Raw genomic sequence first — 13,230 nt, forward strand, 5'->3', positions numbered from 1 at the left:
TTTTGAAATATGTTTAGGGTAATAATAGTCTATTAAGGGTGTGTTTTGGGTGGGGGCGGTGTGGTGCCGTACCACAATTTTTTATGTTTAGCAAAATTGTGTTTTGTCTGCATTCTCAAAAAACTGTATTTAAAAGTTACGTTTTCCCATCAGATTTGACTATCTATGATAACTGCTAGAAAGCTGAGGTTTGTCTTAAGAAAAAAATCGTAATAGCCTCCACAACTTTTTAAAAAATATAATCTTCTTCAGTAGTTTCACAATTGTTTCTTCAAATAGCTGCAGCTGCCCCAAACAGAGCCTTACTCTTGAAATCTCTATTAAATTGAATTTATTTTGCCTGATTTTGTTGGAAATGATTATATACAAGACATTCTTAGTTTGGATTATTCTTTTTATAAAAATCACATATAAGAGCTTAAATACAATTTTAGTTTAATAAAATATAATTGCATTTAAAATAAAAAATTGAACCTAGTTAAAAATAACTAAAATGTAAACTAATGTCAGAAATTGAGTAAATAAGAATTCAATGGTTTTTTTTGTTACCAAGAATAATTCAAGTTAATTTTTTTTAATCATTTAATTAAAGTTTAATTTATATGTAGAAGGCCCACAAATAGAAACCAATCACAAACATTTCTCAAAAATTAATTATATATTTCATCAAACAAGTTTACTACATTTTGCATAAACTAAGGGTCCGTTTGGGGCAGCTTGTGAAACGACGCGCGGCCCGTGTTTCATTTAAAAACCCAAACACAATTTCGGATAAACTAGTGAAACGCGCGAATCAAAAGGTACGGCCCGTTTTCAAAACGCCACCTACACTTATAAACTACCCCAAACGGACCCTAAGTTTCATCCAAAGTCATTAATCAAGAGGAATCATAATTTCTAAATGAGTTTCAAAGAACATCCCTATCTTATTACATTTTCATTGTAAATGAATCTTGTGCTAACAAGCAAAATCATGATTATATTTCAACACATCATGCCCAAAATAGCAGGAAACTGAGAAGAATACTTTATTTATAACAATGCCTACATTTCGAATTATATGACATAAAATGGAAAAAACAAACTGTTATTTTCTTCATATTTAACAGTCTATGCTAGCATAAATCAGGCAGGAAATACAAAATAGACACTTAACAACTCTTTCATATTGCTCAACAGTTGACATAAACAGCAAACACTCTGAAGAACAATGCGCAGTTGGATCCAATTAAAAAAGTTAATTTTGGCTGCTGCTAATCCAGCAGAACAATGAAGCTTCTTCATCTTTCAACTTTAGTTGGCTTATCAAATGCCATTCTTTTGTTCAATTTGTATCTTACCATTCTGAGGATCTTGTAGAACCAGAAAGCACTCACCAGCTGCAACCCCAATGCCATCATCTGATGAAAACAAAAAACAAGTATTATGTTCCAATCTGACTTAAGGGTGCGTTTGAGACAGCTTGTGCTTATCCGGAAACGCAGACCGCGGGTTCAATCTGCGTTCCTCGTTTATTGTAAAAAATAAACTGAGTTTTCAGATAAGCTCCTCAAATGCAGTTTCCAAGCGGATAAGCTGCCCAGAACGGTTGAAAATCTCATAAAATTCTATAGTTTCATATGTCAATATTCTAAGTTCCCTCTCTTCTCAACTCTTCTCTGCATCTCCTCTCTCTTCCTCTAATATTCTAAGTTGCCTTCAGAACAACATAAAGAGTACAATAAGAAAATCTGAAAGGAAAAATGGCCCAAGTCATGGGTCCGGATTTGTACCTTGACAAGAATGGGATTCTCTGCCGTCAAAGTTAAGTAAGTGAGGTATGGTCCTCCAACCATTCTTGCCAGGGAGAAGATGACTGCAAAGAGAATCTGCAACAAAAATAGAAAAACTCACTCTCTTGATATCCAAAAGAAACTAAAACCATACTATTTTATTCATGATACTTACATCAAATGCTAAATTAAGGTCTGTATCTTTGCAACCCAGTTCTTTAAGAATCTCCCTCATGTGCAAAAAAGGACTGGATATCTCAGTGATCCATAAGGTAGCAACCATTTCAGATCCACACTTGAAATTATACAAAAAAAAAAAAAAAAGAATAATGAAAAAGCACACAACCAACTAAAAATTAGACCAGATAGAGATTCATTTCTGATGTTGATCTAATTGATCCCATACTCTTTCATAGACAAGGCCTGATCCAATGCCAACTATGCTTATGGCATGATGCACCGTGTTGTCGATACTCGCTTGTTTCTCGAATTGGCAGCAAACCAAATCATAGATCAGATATGAAAGAGAGACTGCTAGTATTTTCATCTGCATCAAGTTGTGATGTCAGTCTTCAAAATTTGCTTCTATACTATAAGCATTGTGGTTTATTTTGTTGGAAATAAATGATATGAAAATCTACAAACTTCAATTTTAATGCCAATCAGCACATATTGAAGATTCAATATTGCTTATTAAAAGTATTTGGCTTCTAAAAGCTCTCTCCAAGCATGAATAAGTGTTCTAACAAACTGAAATCTTCTGAAAGTTGAATTTTTTCAAAAATATTGAAGATTCACTACCTGTAAGTGAGAAGATTTTGATGCCAGAGGGCAAACTGGACAGCTCCAATCCTGCACGGAAGTGATAGACAATGAGACAGCAAGCAGGGCATGGATTGTGGAGACGATTCTGTTGCAGAAGTTGAAGGAAGAGCTCCTCTAACGATTATGAAAGTTGTAGCCCAAAAAACAACTCCAGAAAAAATCCAGTTCAGTATGTAATCCTCCATCTAATTTGAGCTTTCAGGAAACAGATGGTGCTGCTGCTAAAAAGAAAAGGCTGTTTTAATATTGCTTAATTAATTTTGGCATTAACTGAGATATAGTATAGATTTCATATTTTTTTAATGTATAAATTAAAATAATTCATTAATAATTTGAATGTCCAGGTAGATAGCCGTTGGCCACCAAGCCCTTCTTAATGGAAGTCGCTGAACAACCATTGAATGCAATACTTGTCATTATTCAATAAACTGTTCATATACAATTATTGCCTCTCAGCCCTCTTCAAATCCTTTATATTCTTTAGAAAAGTGGAGAATTAAAGAAATGCAAATAAACATTCTTACAAGCAAATCAAATAAACATGGGAAGACATCGGATGTTGAGACCCAATAAAGAGTCTGTTTGGCGCAGTTGCGCTATCTCAGAAAGCAGCTGGAGCTGACAATCTGTTTGGTGCAGCTGTGAGACAGCTGTTTCTGAAAAAAAAAGACCATGTTGCCCCTGTTTGTTAAAATTGTTCATAAATTTTATATATTAAATTGATTAATATATGTAAATATATAAAAGTAATGTTGCGGCCCGCTTTCTGTCCGTTTCCCGAAATTTGTGTCACATAGTTACGAACCAAACAGTAAATTTTTGCCAAAAGTTGCGGCAAATGACCGCACCGCACCTATAAAGTCCTCCCAAACAGACCCAAAATCTCCTATTGAGGCTCCATTCAGAAAACTTGAATCAACTAAGGAACTCTTAAATCAAAACAACAATGACAGGATCGAGAAAGCCATCAACCAATCAACACCACATGGGTGAACTCGAGGAGAAATTATTCTGTCTGGATTCCGCACGTCCGGATGGTCAACCACCGGCCATCACGTTGTCACACACATCATCAACGGCAACGTGGCGGTTCGTGGTTGACCGCCCGGACTTATAGACATCTAGACAGAATATTTTTCTGGACATCACAACAATTCGATTCTAGAAGGGACGGGAAAGCCAACACAACTTATGGATAACACCCTGGGGAAATGAATTGGCAGTAGCGCCACCCAAAATGAATTATAATATACATCTCAGCTCGTAACAGCCATACAATGACCCCAAAATCAATAAATAGAAAATACTTGCAAAGATTGAGATGCCAAAAGTTAAGACCAGAGATCGGTTGAGCCCCAGGAGCCTAACTGGATCCATCATTGCATCCAAAACCAACAAAACCAAAACTCAAGAAATAGCATGATAAACATGCGAATCTAAATTGTTAAAATTTTTCATTTTATTTTTAATTAACAAGATACATGTAATGAGCACAAGATAAATTTTTGGGGGGGCACTTACATACATAGCACACAATTCTCATGTATTTACATATCGCACGCCTAACCTTTTCATATTTACACTTGTACCGCTCAAATCTTTAATATCACATCAAACATAACACTGTTACCGCTCTTTAAAAGTGAAATACATCTTTTCATGCATAAGTTTAAAGCACCAAAGTGCAACGTCCAACGTATGTAAATTTGAAAGTTTAGATGTGAGATATATAAATACATAAGAATTGTGTGCCGCATATGTAAACTTCCATGAAGTTTTTTATTAGCTTGCCGTCGTTTTTCCTGCATTAAAATATTCATTACTGATGCAGATATGAAGAGAGAGATTCTTTTGCCACACAATCCGAGCATTTATGTTTTGGAAAGCTATCGGTAAACCACCGATCAAAGAGAAGGCTTTGTTCCTATTGGAGTTAAACCCCAAGGATCTGCAACCCATGTTGAAACAACAGTATTCTCATTTTACACATATAACAACTGGTCTGAATTTTTTGCCAGCTTAAACTTTTAGAAATTTACACACTTAACCACACAATATCCCCTTTTCTTGTAACTTATAGTGGGGAAGAATTCTGAAGTGGGGCTTAAGAGGATTTTGTCTGGTCTTCTATGATTCTACTTAGCACTATGATTATATATATATCCTGGTCTGTTGGTTGGCATTCTTGGTGTAAGAACCTTCTAGTCGAGGGTTCGAATACACCTCTGGTGATGTGAGCCTTAAAGAGGATGGAGACATGATATGTATATAAGATTTGGAGTTTTATGGAATTTTAAAGGTTCTAATATTGAATAGGTATTGGAATGTCTAGACTAGTATAAATTAGGCTAGTTTGGACAGATTTTGAAGAAGTTTTTAGGAAAGTGGTTTAAAGTTGAGGTAGTTGCCTTACAATTATGGATTTATGATCTGGAGTTGATGGTTAAGTTTGAAGAAGTTAATGTAGGTTTCAAAGGGAAAATAATAAGGCTAGGTTCCGGGCTTGTCTAGCTTAGCCTAAGACTTTTAAGGGGATCTTTAGAGCGGGTTTGAGAGTAGGGTTGAGTAGAGGATGGTATTTTAGAAATCTAAGGGTGTTGAGATGATGTTAATAGGAAGGTACTAAGACTTAAGATAATAACAAAAATAAAAGTAAAGATAGAGCGGGGAAAAGTAACTAATCTCACCAATGAAAAGACACACTTGAAGCTACTAAGCACCCAAAAAAAGAGAGAAAGTTTCACTTAAATTTTCATTTGATAACGGGAATAAATCATTAAATGTCAACTTTATTTATAGGAATTACAATGATAAATAAATCAAAAAATTAAGGAGAAAATTTAAAACGAATGGTAGTTGATCAATAATAATGAAAGATTTCCTAATTTATTATTATTACTATTTTATGACCAATGATACAAATCTTCAAATTGAAAATTCAATTTTTTTTTAAAAATTAAAATTAAAAAAGACCTCTGAATTTAGTGATCTTGAGCTCATTGATTCATTTTATTGAGACGCTTGATTTGACAAAAAAACTATTCAGATTCGGAATTTGTTTGATACTTCACTTAAGCATCGAAACCTTCCCAAAGTGTCTTAAGCGACCTGATTCCAGCCTGAATTGTCTCGAATTTGATCAATTCTTGTGTCAAATGATTTATCTCGTCGAGTCAATCAGTTTAACTATAGGTCCAAATAATTTTTAATTACAGTTTGAACGATTCTTGCCTGAAAATTGCTTCGAAATCCCCGCTGCTCGCCTCAAAATTCCTGCCAAATGATAAACTGTTGAAGACGTGTCAAGAAGTGTATGCAGGAGCTGAGAAAGGTGAAACAATGTTGGTCAGTGTTTGCAATTGAAAATATTTAGGAATTGAGATATATGCATAACAAGGGCAATTTTTGCAAAGGATTTTTTGGCTCATTTCTTCAAATAAATAAATAATGAGAATACTTTCTTAATATATGTATTACGAGAAATAAAGTTAAGATTTTATTTTTTTGCCAAATATAAAAATGATAAATAAGGTAAAAAAAATGATTCAAAGGGACTTGTAGAAAAAAGTAATGATAGTGTATATATATGCATATACACTATCAAGACATCAACCAATTAAGACATCTGACAATCAAGACATCTGCCAATCCTTTATTTAAAGGTAATGCTCGACACCAGGGATTCAGGGCTCGTTCGGGGCAGCTTATAAGTGTGGGGACGTTTTTAAAAGTGCCGCGGTACCGTTTGGATCACGGGTTTTGCTCGCTCATCCAAAAATATTGTTCTATTTTTACACTAAACACAGGTCGCGAGTTGAACCCCGTGATTGACCTGCGGGCCTTATTTCAAGATAAATTATTTATTCTGAAATTCATAAGCTGCCCCAAAATCACCCTGAATCTCATGGCTTAACAATACCTGATATTAGCCCATAATACCTCACAGTTATGACAAAAGTCAAATGGAAGTCAGCAATATAGTCTTTTGATGTCTTGATTGGCTTTTAGTCCGATGGAATGGGAACCGCAGCGAGCGGGGTAAGTTAACTCACCCATGGTGACGACACTTAACGCGGAGAGACCGCGGAGCCGCGAAAGCTCTTCGAAGGCTCCTGCACACGCGCTCCGCGGCAAATTAAAGTCTCGAGTTCTTTTGATCTTCGCCTCCTCAACGACCGAGGTCATCGTCTTTCCAAGTAAGATTCTTTCCTCGAGTTTCTCCTTGATCAGAAGCTTTGATTTGCTTGATTATGGAAGATTTTTGGAATTTGAACGCCCTTTTTTCGATAAAATTTGGAAATCGTTTGATAATTTCAGTCGTTTAATCTTATTGTTTTGCTGTTGTCGCAGAAACGTTCGATTTCATGTCTGTTATACGTGAAAAAGTTTAAATTTTGGGTTCATAAAACCCTAAAAAATTTGGTTTTGATCTTTGCTTGGAAATAAACTTTTTGTTATGTTCATCGGAATAATTTTGTTGGATTTTTGCCCTTTGGGGCTATTTGGTAGCCGGAATTAATCGGGATTACGCAATTCTTAGCATAATTTCTGCCGAAGATCGAGGTCGGCGGATTTGGGATTGCTTCAGAAAGTAGGGGGTTTTTTTTTTGCCTTTCTTTCTTTGGATATTTAAGTTAGATATATAGTAGTGAGCTTAACATTGAAGCTGAATAGCGAGCTTTCTCCCAATAACCTCACTGCTCAGCACTCAATTTTCCTTCTTTTTTTTAATTAATTATCGTTTTAAGCTGGTAAAAATTGTTTTTTTAAAGATATATAAGATCTAAATTACATTTCATCACTAATTAAATGACGTTTTGATTTATTTTAGTCTTTTTTTGCTTGTATTATTGAAACATGATTGTCCCTCATGGTGTTGAAACTTGTATGCCCATGGAGCTCATTTGTTGGCAGCTTCCTTTTGCTCTGCTATGAGGTTGAGTTTGTTGGTGAAGAAAATATGATTTAAGTGATTGTTTTTGGTTTGCAAAGAACATGTTGCATGATAATCCCTGTTTTTGCAGTGTGCCCCTTACCCACCGTCCAACTTTTGCATCTACTATTAATTGTTACACTTTCAGTGATTAATAGAATAAAAGTCTTCAAAATACTCATGGTCTAAAGATTTGTTTATGGCAGTTTTCTTATGAATTTGCTTTTCAGAGCCCTGTTACACTTTCATTTACCCATAATTTCTTGCTGTGTTTTAGAAACTTCTGTGATGAGAAATTTCTCATCTCAAAAATCTATTATAATACAGTAAGCAACAAACAAACAACAACAAAACCTTTATCCCACTAAACAAACAAACACTACATGAATCCTTTTTCTCCATTGCGTCCTATTTAGTGTCATATTTCCATTTAATTCTAATAAATTAATATTATGCCCTAAGTTCACCTCTTCCTTTCTAAACATAAGTCGAATCTAAAACATCTACTCTTTCTATTAGAATATAGTAACTACAAAAAATTGATGTTCAATTTTTTCCAGAAAAAATAATACGCATAGCAGCATTAAAAATATTATTTCTCACAATAGACTACATCTGCCATTACAAAAAGCTATGACTATCCCACTTGTAACCTACATTGTTAATTTGCTTATATCTCACTTCTTATAAAGCTTTGAGATATTAGAGGACTTTCCTTTTGAAGCTGAAAGCTGGTTTGAATGCTTTCAATCACACTCCCATATACTAGCTTCATGACTATAAATTTGCACCATTGTCTATTTCACTTTAAAGCTGAGCCTTATTACTTTCTGTGTGAGTTTGAAATACAGAAAGTCTACTTCCATTTAACATTATAAATTCAGAAATGTTTGATTTCTTGAAAGTTAAGAGTTTATCATTGTCATTTTCATAAACATGAGTTTGTAGGTTGAATAATATTTTCTAAGGAGTTGTTTTTTTATTTTAGTTGGCAGAAGACTTTATGCATAATATATCATTTTTGTTCGGACGCCATTGTGCTACTTTGTCTCTAGTTTTTAATTTCATAAGTGCCGCCAATTACCAGAATAAGAAATCATCAAAGATTTGAATATGAATTCTCTCAGATGTCTCTTTTTGATATAAAGCTCATGATAGTACTTGTTTTCCTTGCAAATTTCCAGGTCCTTTAAATTGATGTTCAATTTTTTCCAGAAAAAATAATACGCATAGCAGCATTAAAAATGTCATATTTCCATTTAATTCTAATAAATTAATATTACGCCCAAGTCTTCCGAGGTCCACCTCTTGTTCACCTCTTCCTTTCTAAACATAAGTCGAATCTAAAACATCTACTCTTTCTATTAGAATATAGTAACTACAAAAAATTGATGTTCAATTTTTTCCAGAAAAAATAATACACACAGCAGCAGCATTAAAAAAATTATTTCTCACAATAGACTACATCTGCCATTACAAAAAGCTATGACTATCCCACTTGTAACCTACATTGTTAATTTGCTTATATCTCACTTCTTATAAAGCTTTGAGATATTAGAGGACTTTCCTTTTGAAGCTGAAAGCTGGTTTGAATGCTTTCAATCACACTCCCATATACTAGCTTCATGACTATAAATTTGCACCATTGTCTATTTCACTTTAAAGCTGAGCCTTATTACTTTCTGTGTGAGTTTGAAATACAGAAAGTCTACTTCCATTTAACATTATAAATTCAGAAATGTTTGATTTCTTGAAAGTTAAGAGTTTATCATTGTCATTTTCATAAACATGAGTTTGTAGGTTGAATAATATTTTCTAAGGAGTTGTTTTTTTATTTTAGTTGGCAGAAGACTTTATGCATAATATATCATTTTTGTTCGGACGCCATTGTGCTACTTTGTCTCTAGTTTTTAATTTCATAAGTGCCGCCAATTACCAGAATAAGAAATCATCAAAGATTTGAATATGAATTCTCTCAGATGTCTCTTTTTGATATAAAGCTTATGATAGTACTTGTTTTCCTTGCAAATTTCCAGGTGCTTTTTTTTTTTTTGCTGAAAAGTATATAGTGGCTATTCGTTTATTTCTGTAATACTATCATTTTCATGAAAGCATACTGATGCTTTGTGTATTTGATTTCTCCAATTGCAGACTTCTGTTAAAATGGAAGCTTTAAAGGCCATTTCTCTACCACCTGGGTTTGGCTTTCATCCCACAGATGTAGAGCTTATATCTCACTATCTTAGGAGGAAAAATCGAGGCTTGAAGATCGACTTTGATGTGATACCAGAGTTGGACATATATAAGCGTGAACCATGGGATTTACCAGGTAATTTTGCTTCCATTTGTCTTTTTTCCATTAGTCTTTTACATTCAAGTGCTCTTTCAAATGCCTATTGTTTCATTTTTTTGTAGCTCATGACTTGGTACTTTTTTCAGCATGTTGTCAGATCCCCACAATGGACAGTAAGTGGCACTTCTTCACCTCTCATGATAAGAAGTATCCAAATGGTTTGCGCTCAAATAGAGCAACCGAAGCTGGCTATTGGAAGTCTACTGGTAAGGATCGGAACATCCGATCTCACAACCAGGTTATTGGGACCAAGAAGACACTAGTTTTTCATGAAGGTCGGCCGCCACGTGGAAAGCGCACAGATTGGATCATGCATGAATACTATATGGATGAAAAAGAGAGCAAAACTAGTTCTCAAATTAAGGTACTCTACTTTGGTGGATTTCTTTGATTGCCTTACTGAACGATGAACCAAGACCATTTGTCTCTTTTTATATAGTGAATCGACATCATCATTCTTTTAAAACAGAAATATTGATGGGAAAAACTTGTTTAATCTTATGCTGATTAATAAGCTACAAATATTATTAAAAGTTGCATCTGATATATAATTCCTTCAACATTGGTACTCTTTTATTTATTCTTCTTCCATGTGTTTCAGGATACCTATGTCCTCTGTCGTATTACGAAAAGAAATGGCTTCGCAGTTGGAGAGAATGTCTCAACCCAGACAGAAGAGGCTGTTTATTTCCAAAATACTGCAAAACATTCGTATGCATCTCTGCAAGAGAGTGTGGCTCAGGATGAATCAAGCCTGTCTGAGAGTACTGAAAACCTGGATGCATGGTTTGAGGAACTCTTTGATCCTGACTTTGATGGATCTATTTGTTTCAACCCTTCTCTTCCCACTATAGTATCAAAGAATGTACCACAGGTATGCCCAACTTCCTACTGAGTCAAATCTTGCAAGTCTGTAGATCTTTAATTTTGCTAACCCTTCATTTCTCCAGGTTTCACAGACAGGCCTTGTGTCTCTGATTCCAAAGGATGAACCCTTGGACTTTGGTTTCCCACCAGAAGAAATAATAGAAATCCTTCATAATGACTTTACCCCCATGCCTAAGATCAAAGAATTAGCGGTGTTAGATCACAATGCAACATTATCCTCAGCCAATTTAAGCAAAATTGCAACTGATAATTTGAAAATGGAACTGTCTGATCTATCTGAAAGCACCAAATTCACTGGAATACAGATAAGAGAGCGTCATGGGATACCTGCTGTTGGAACTTTCCAACACAGAGTCAAGCTTCAAGTTCAAACGAGCAAAATGGAATCAAGGAAGACTGCATATGTGAGCCAAACCATCAAATCTGCACATGTTGACTACAACATCAGTACAAATAGCAAGCCTCACCGGCGCATAAACTTAGAATTAGAGAAGAAAAGAGTATCAATGCAGGATGGAATCAAGGGTATTTTTGCTGTGGTTAGGAGTTTTCTGTGTCTGACAGATGGCTTGGATAGCTTTTTCCTTGGTGTTTGCATGATTGGAACTGCAGCTTTGATCATCTACTATCTGTTTCATGATTTCCTCTTGGGGAGCTTCCCTGCTATTGGGTTGTAGATTACTGTAGTTTTTTGATAAATTGTATCTAGCTGCAGTTAGGTGTGTTGTCTGTTTTATATGATTTCTTGGCAGTTTTTGTACAGTGTAAGAGTATGTTAGTTAGTCTCAATGTCCTCCCAGTTTATTAGTAGGTGAGGGAAATTCAATTTTTGTGATTAAACAATATTAAAGAATACTGTCACTATGATTATGATGAATAAAATTTTATAGATCTTCTTGCATGTGTTCATCTTTTCCATTCCTCAAGTCTTTTTTTCTCTTAGCTCTTTTTTTATTTAAATATTGTTGAAGTTTACTTAGGATCTCATGTTGTAAACTATAAGCACAAACAAACCAAGTGTGTTATGGTGTGAAGTAAGCTATATGTTAATAATTGAACAATTGGATATAATGATAGTAGTTATAGTTGGAACATACTAAGTTTTGATAACTTAATACATCAAATATCAAGCTATACAAAATGTATCAATAAGATATATGATGGTGATAGTAAAGGGTGTTAAGTGTAAGGGAATAAAAATAACAAGTAGATGTTGAAAGACTATTATTTAATTACGACATTGGTTCATTATATAATATTAATTATCAAATTGTCATTGACAAGTTAATCAAACAACTAAATATGTAATTATTTAAATCTAAACTATAAAATAAGGACTCACTTATCTTTATGTGATTCCACTTTCAACTAGTATGCATCCATGTTTTAGCAACCCTTGCTTAAACTTTAGTTCAATCAATAGCTTACCTACACTAAGCAAAAAACATTGGAAATTTTAAATTTTTTAATATAATTTATCACGAGATAATATTATCATTTCTGTAAAGAAAATCTCACACTTTAAAGGCTAAAGACAATTAGTGGGGAGAGTATGAATAACTATATCCCAAAGGATGATCTCTTTTCAATAAACGAGGGACTATAAAATGACAACATAATATATGAAAGAAGCACGAATAGGCTCTAATGGGGTCAAGAGATGGATAAGAAATTTTTGGATAATGCATATATAACTTTAATAAATATTTTATGGATTCATAGTTCCAATTTATCAAACTTCGGGCCTGTTTGGGGCAGTTTATAAGTGCGGTGGAGTTTTTGAAAGCGTCGCGGTACCGTTTAGATCGCACATTTTGCCATCATAGTTCCAATTTATCAAACTTCGGGCCTGTTTGAGGCAGTTTATAAGTGCGGTGGAGTTTTTAAAAGCGTCGCGGTACCGTTTGGATCACGCATTTTGCCTGCTTATCCGAAAACGCGGTTGTATTTTTAAACTAAACCCAGGTCGCAGGCGCTTATCCGAAAATGCGGTTGTATTTTTAAACTAAATGCAGGTCGCGGGTCAAACCCCGCGGTTGACCGCGGGTGGGGGTTCAGGGGAAAAGCTGTTTATCTTGAAACGCACAAGCTGCCCCAAACGCAGCATAAAGATTGTTAATAAATTCAAGCCAAGAATCATTGTCAACAATCAACGTGTTTCAGGATAAGCTGTTTATCTTGAAACGCACCCTTCAAATGTAATTGACCATAAAGATTGTTAATAAATTCAAGCCAGGAATCATTGTCAACAATAACAAATCATATCATACAAGAATATTTGTTAAACTCAAAGTCAAGAAAGTACATTAACTTAGATATTTGTTAAACTCAAAGTCAAGAAAGTACATTTAACTTAGAATTATATGAATCTTTTTAGTAGAATTAAAAAGGATTATAGATCTTATCTTTTTTTAAAATATGAGAGCTAAGCCTACCGAAGGAGAAGAATAAGAATGATT

The 13,230-nt window shown here is 34.4% G+C and overlaps 2 protein-coding genes across 2 annotated transcripts; one reads left to right on the forward strand and one right to left on the reverse strand.

The window, feature by feature from the left end:
- Positions 1-1,012: 1,012 nt before the first annotated feature.
- LOC110019334 (transmembrane protein 136-like) lies at positions 1,013-2,823 on the reverse strand. The gene is given in 6 exon segments (XM_020716965.1): positions 1,013-1,400; positions 1,773-1,868; positions 1,948-2,067; positions 2,179-2,319; positions 2,574-2,698; positions 2,701-2,823. Coding segments are annotated over 6 exon segments (684 nt in total). The 5' UTR covers positions 2,783-2,823; the 3' UTR covers positions 1,013-1,280.
- A 3,778-nt stretch (positions 2,824-6,601) lies between these two features.
- Positions 6,602-11,659, forward strand: LOC110019348 (NAC domain-containing protein 74-like). The gene is made up of 5 exons (XM_020716983.1): positions 6,602-6,793; positions 9,682-9,859; positions 9,970-10,247; positions 10,485-10,757; positions 10,834-11,659. The coding sequence occupies exons 2-5, from the start codon at positions 9,694-9,696 to the stop codon at positions 11,446-11,448; spliced, it is 1,332 nt and encodes a 443-aa protein (XP_020572642.1). The 5' UTR covers positions 6,602-6,793; positions 9,682-9,693; the 3' UTR covers positions 11,449-11,659.
- The last annotated feature ends 1,571 nt before the right edge of the window (positions 11,660-13,230 follow it).

The sequence above is a fragment of the Phalaenopsis equestris genome, unplaced genomic scaffold (genome assembly GCF_001263595.1).
Source record: "Phalaenopsis equestris unplaced genomic scaffold, ASM126359v1 Scaffold000054, whole genome shotgun sequence".
In the NCBI taxonomy this organism is placed as follows: Eukaryota; Viridiplantae; Streptophyta; class Magnoliopsida; order Asparagales; family Orchidaceae; genus Phalaenopsis; species Phalaenopsis equestris.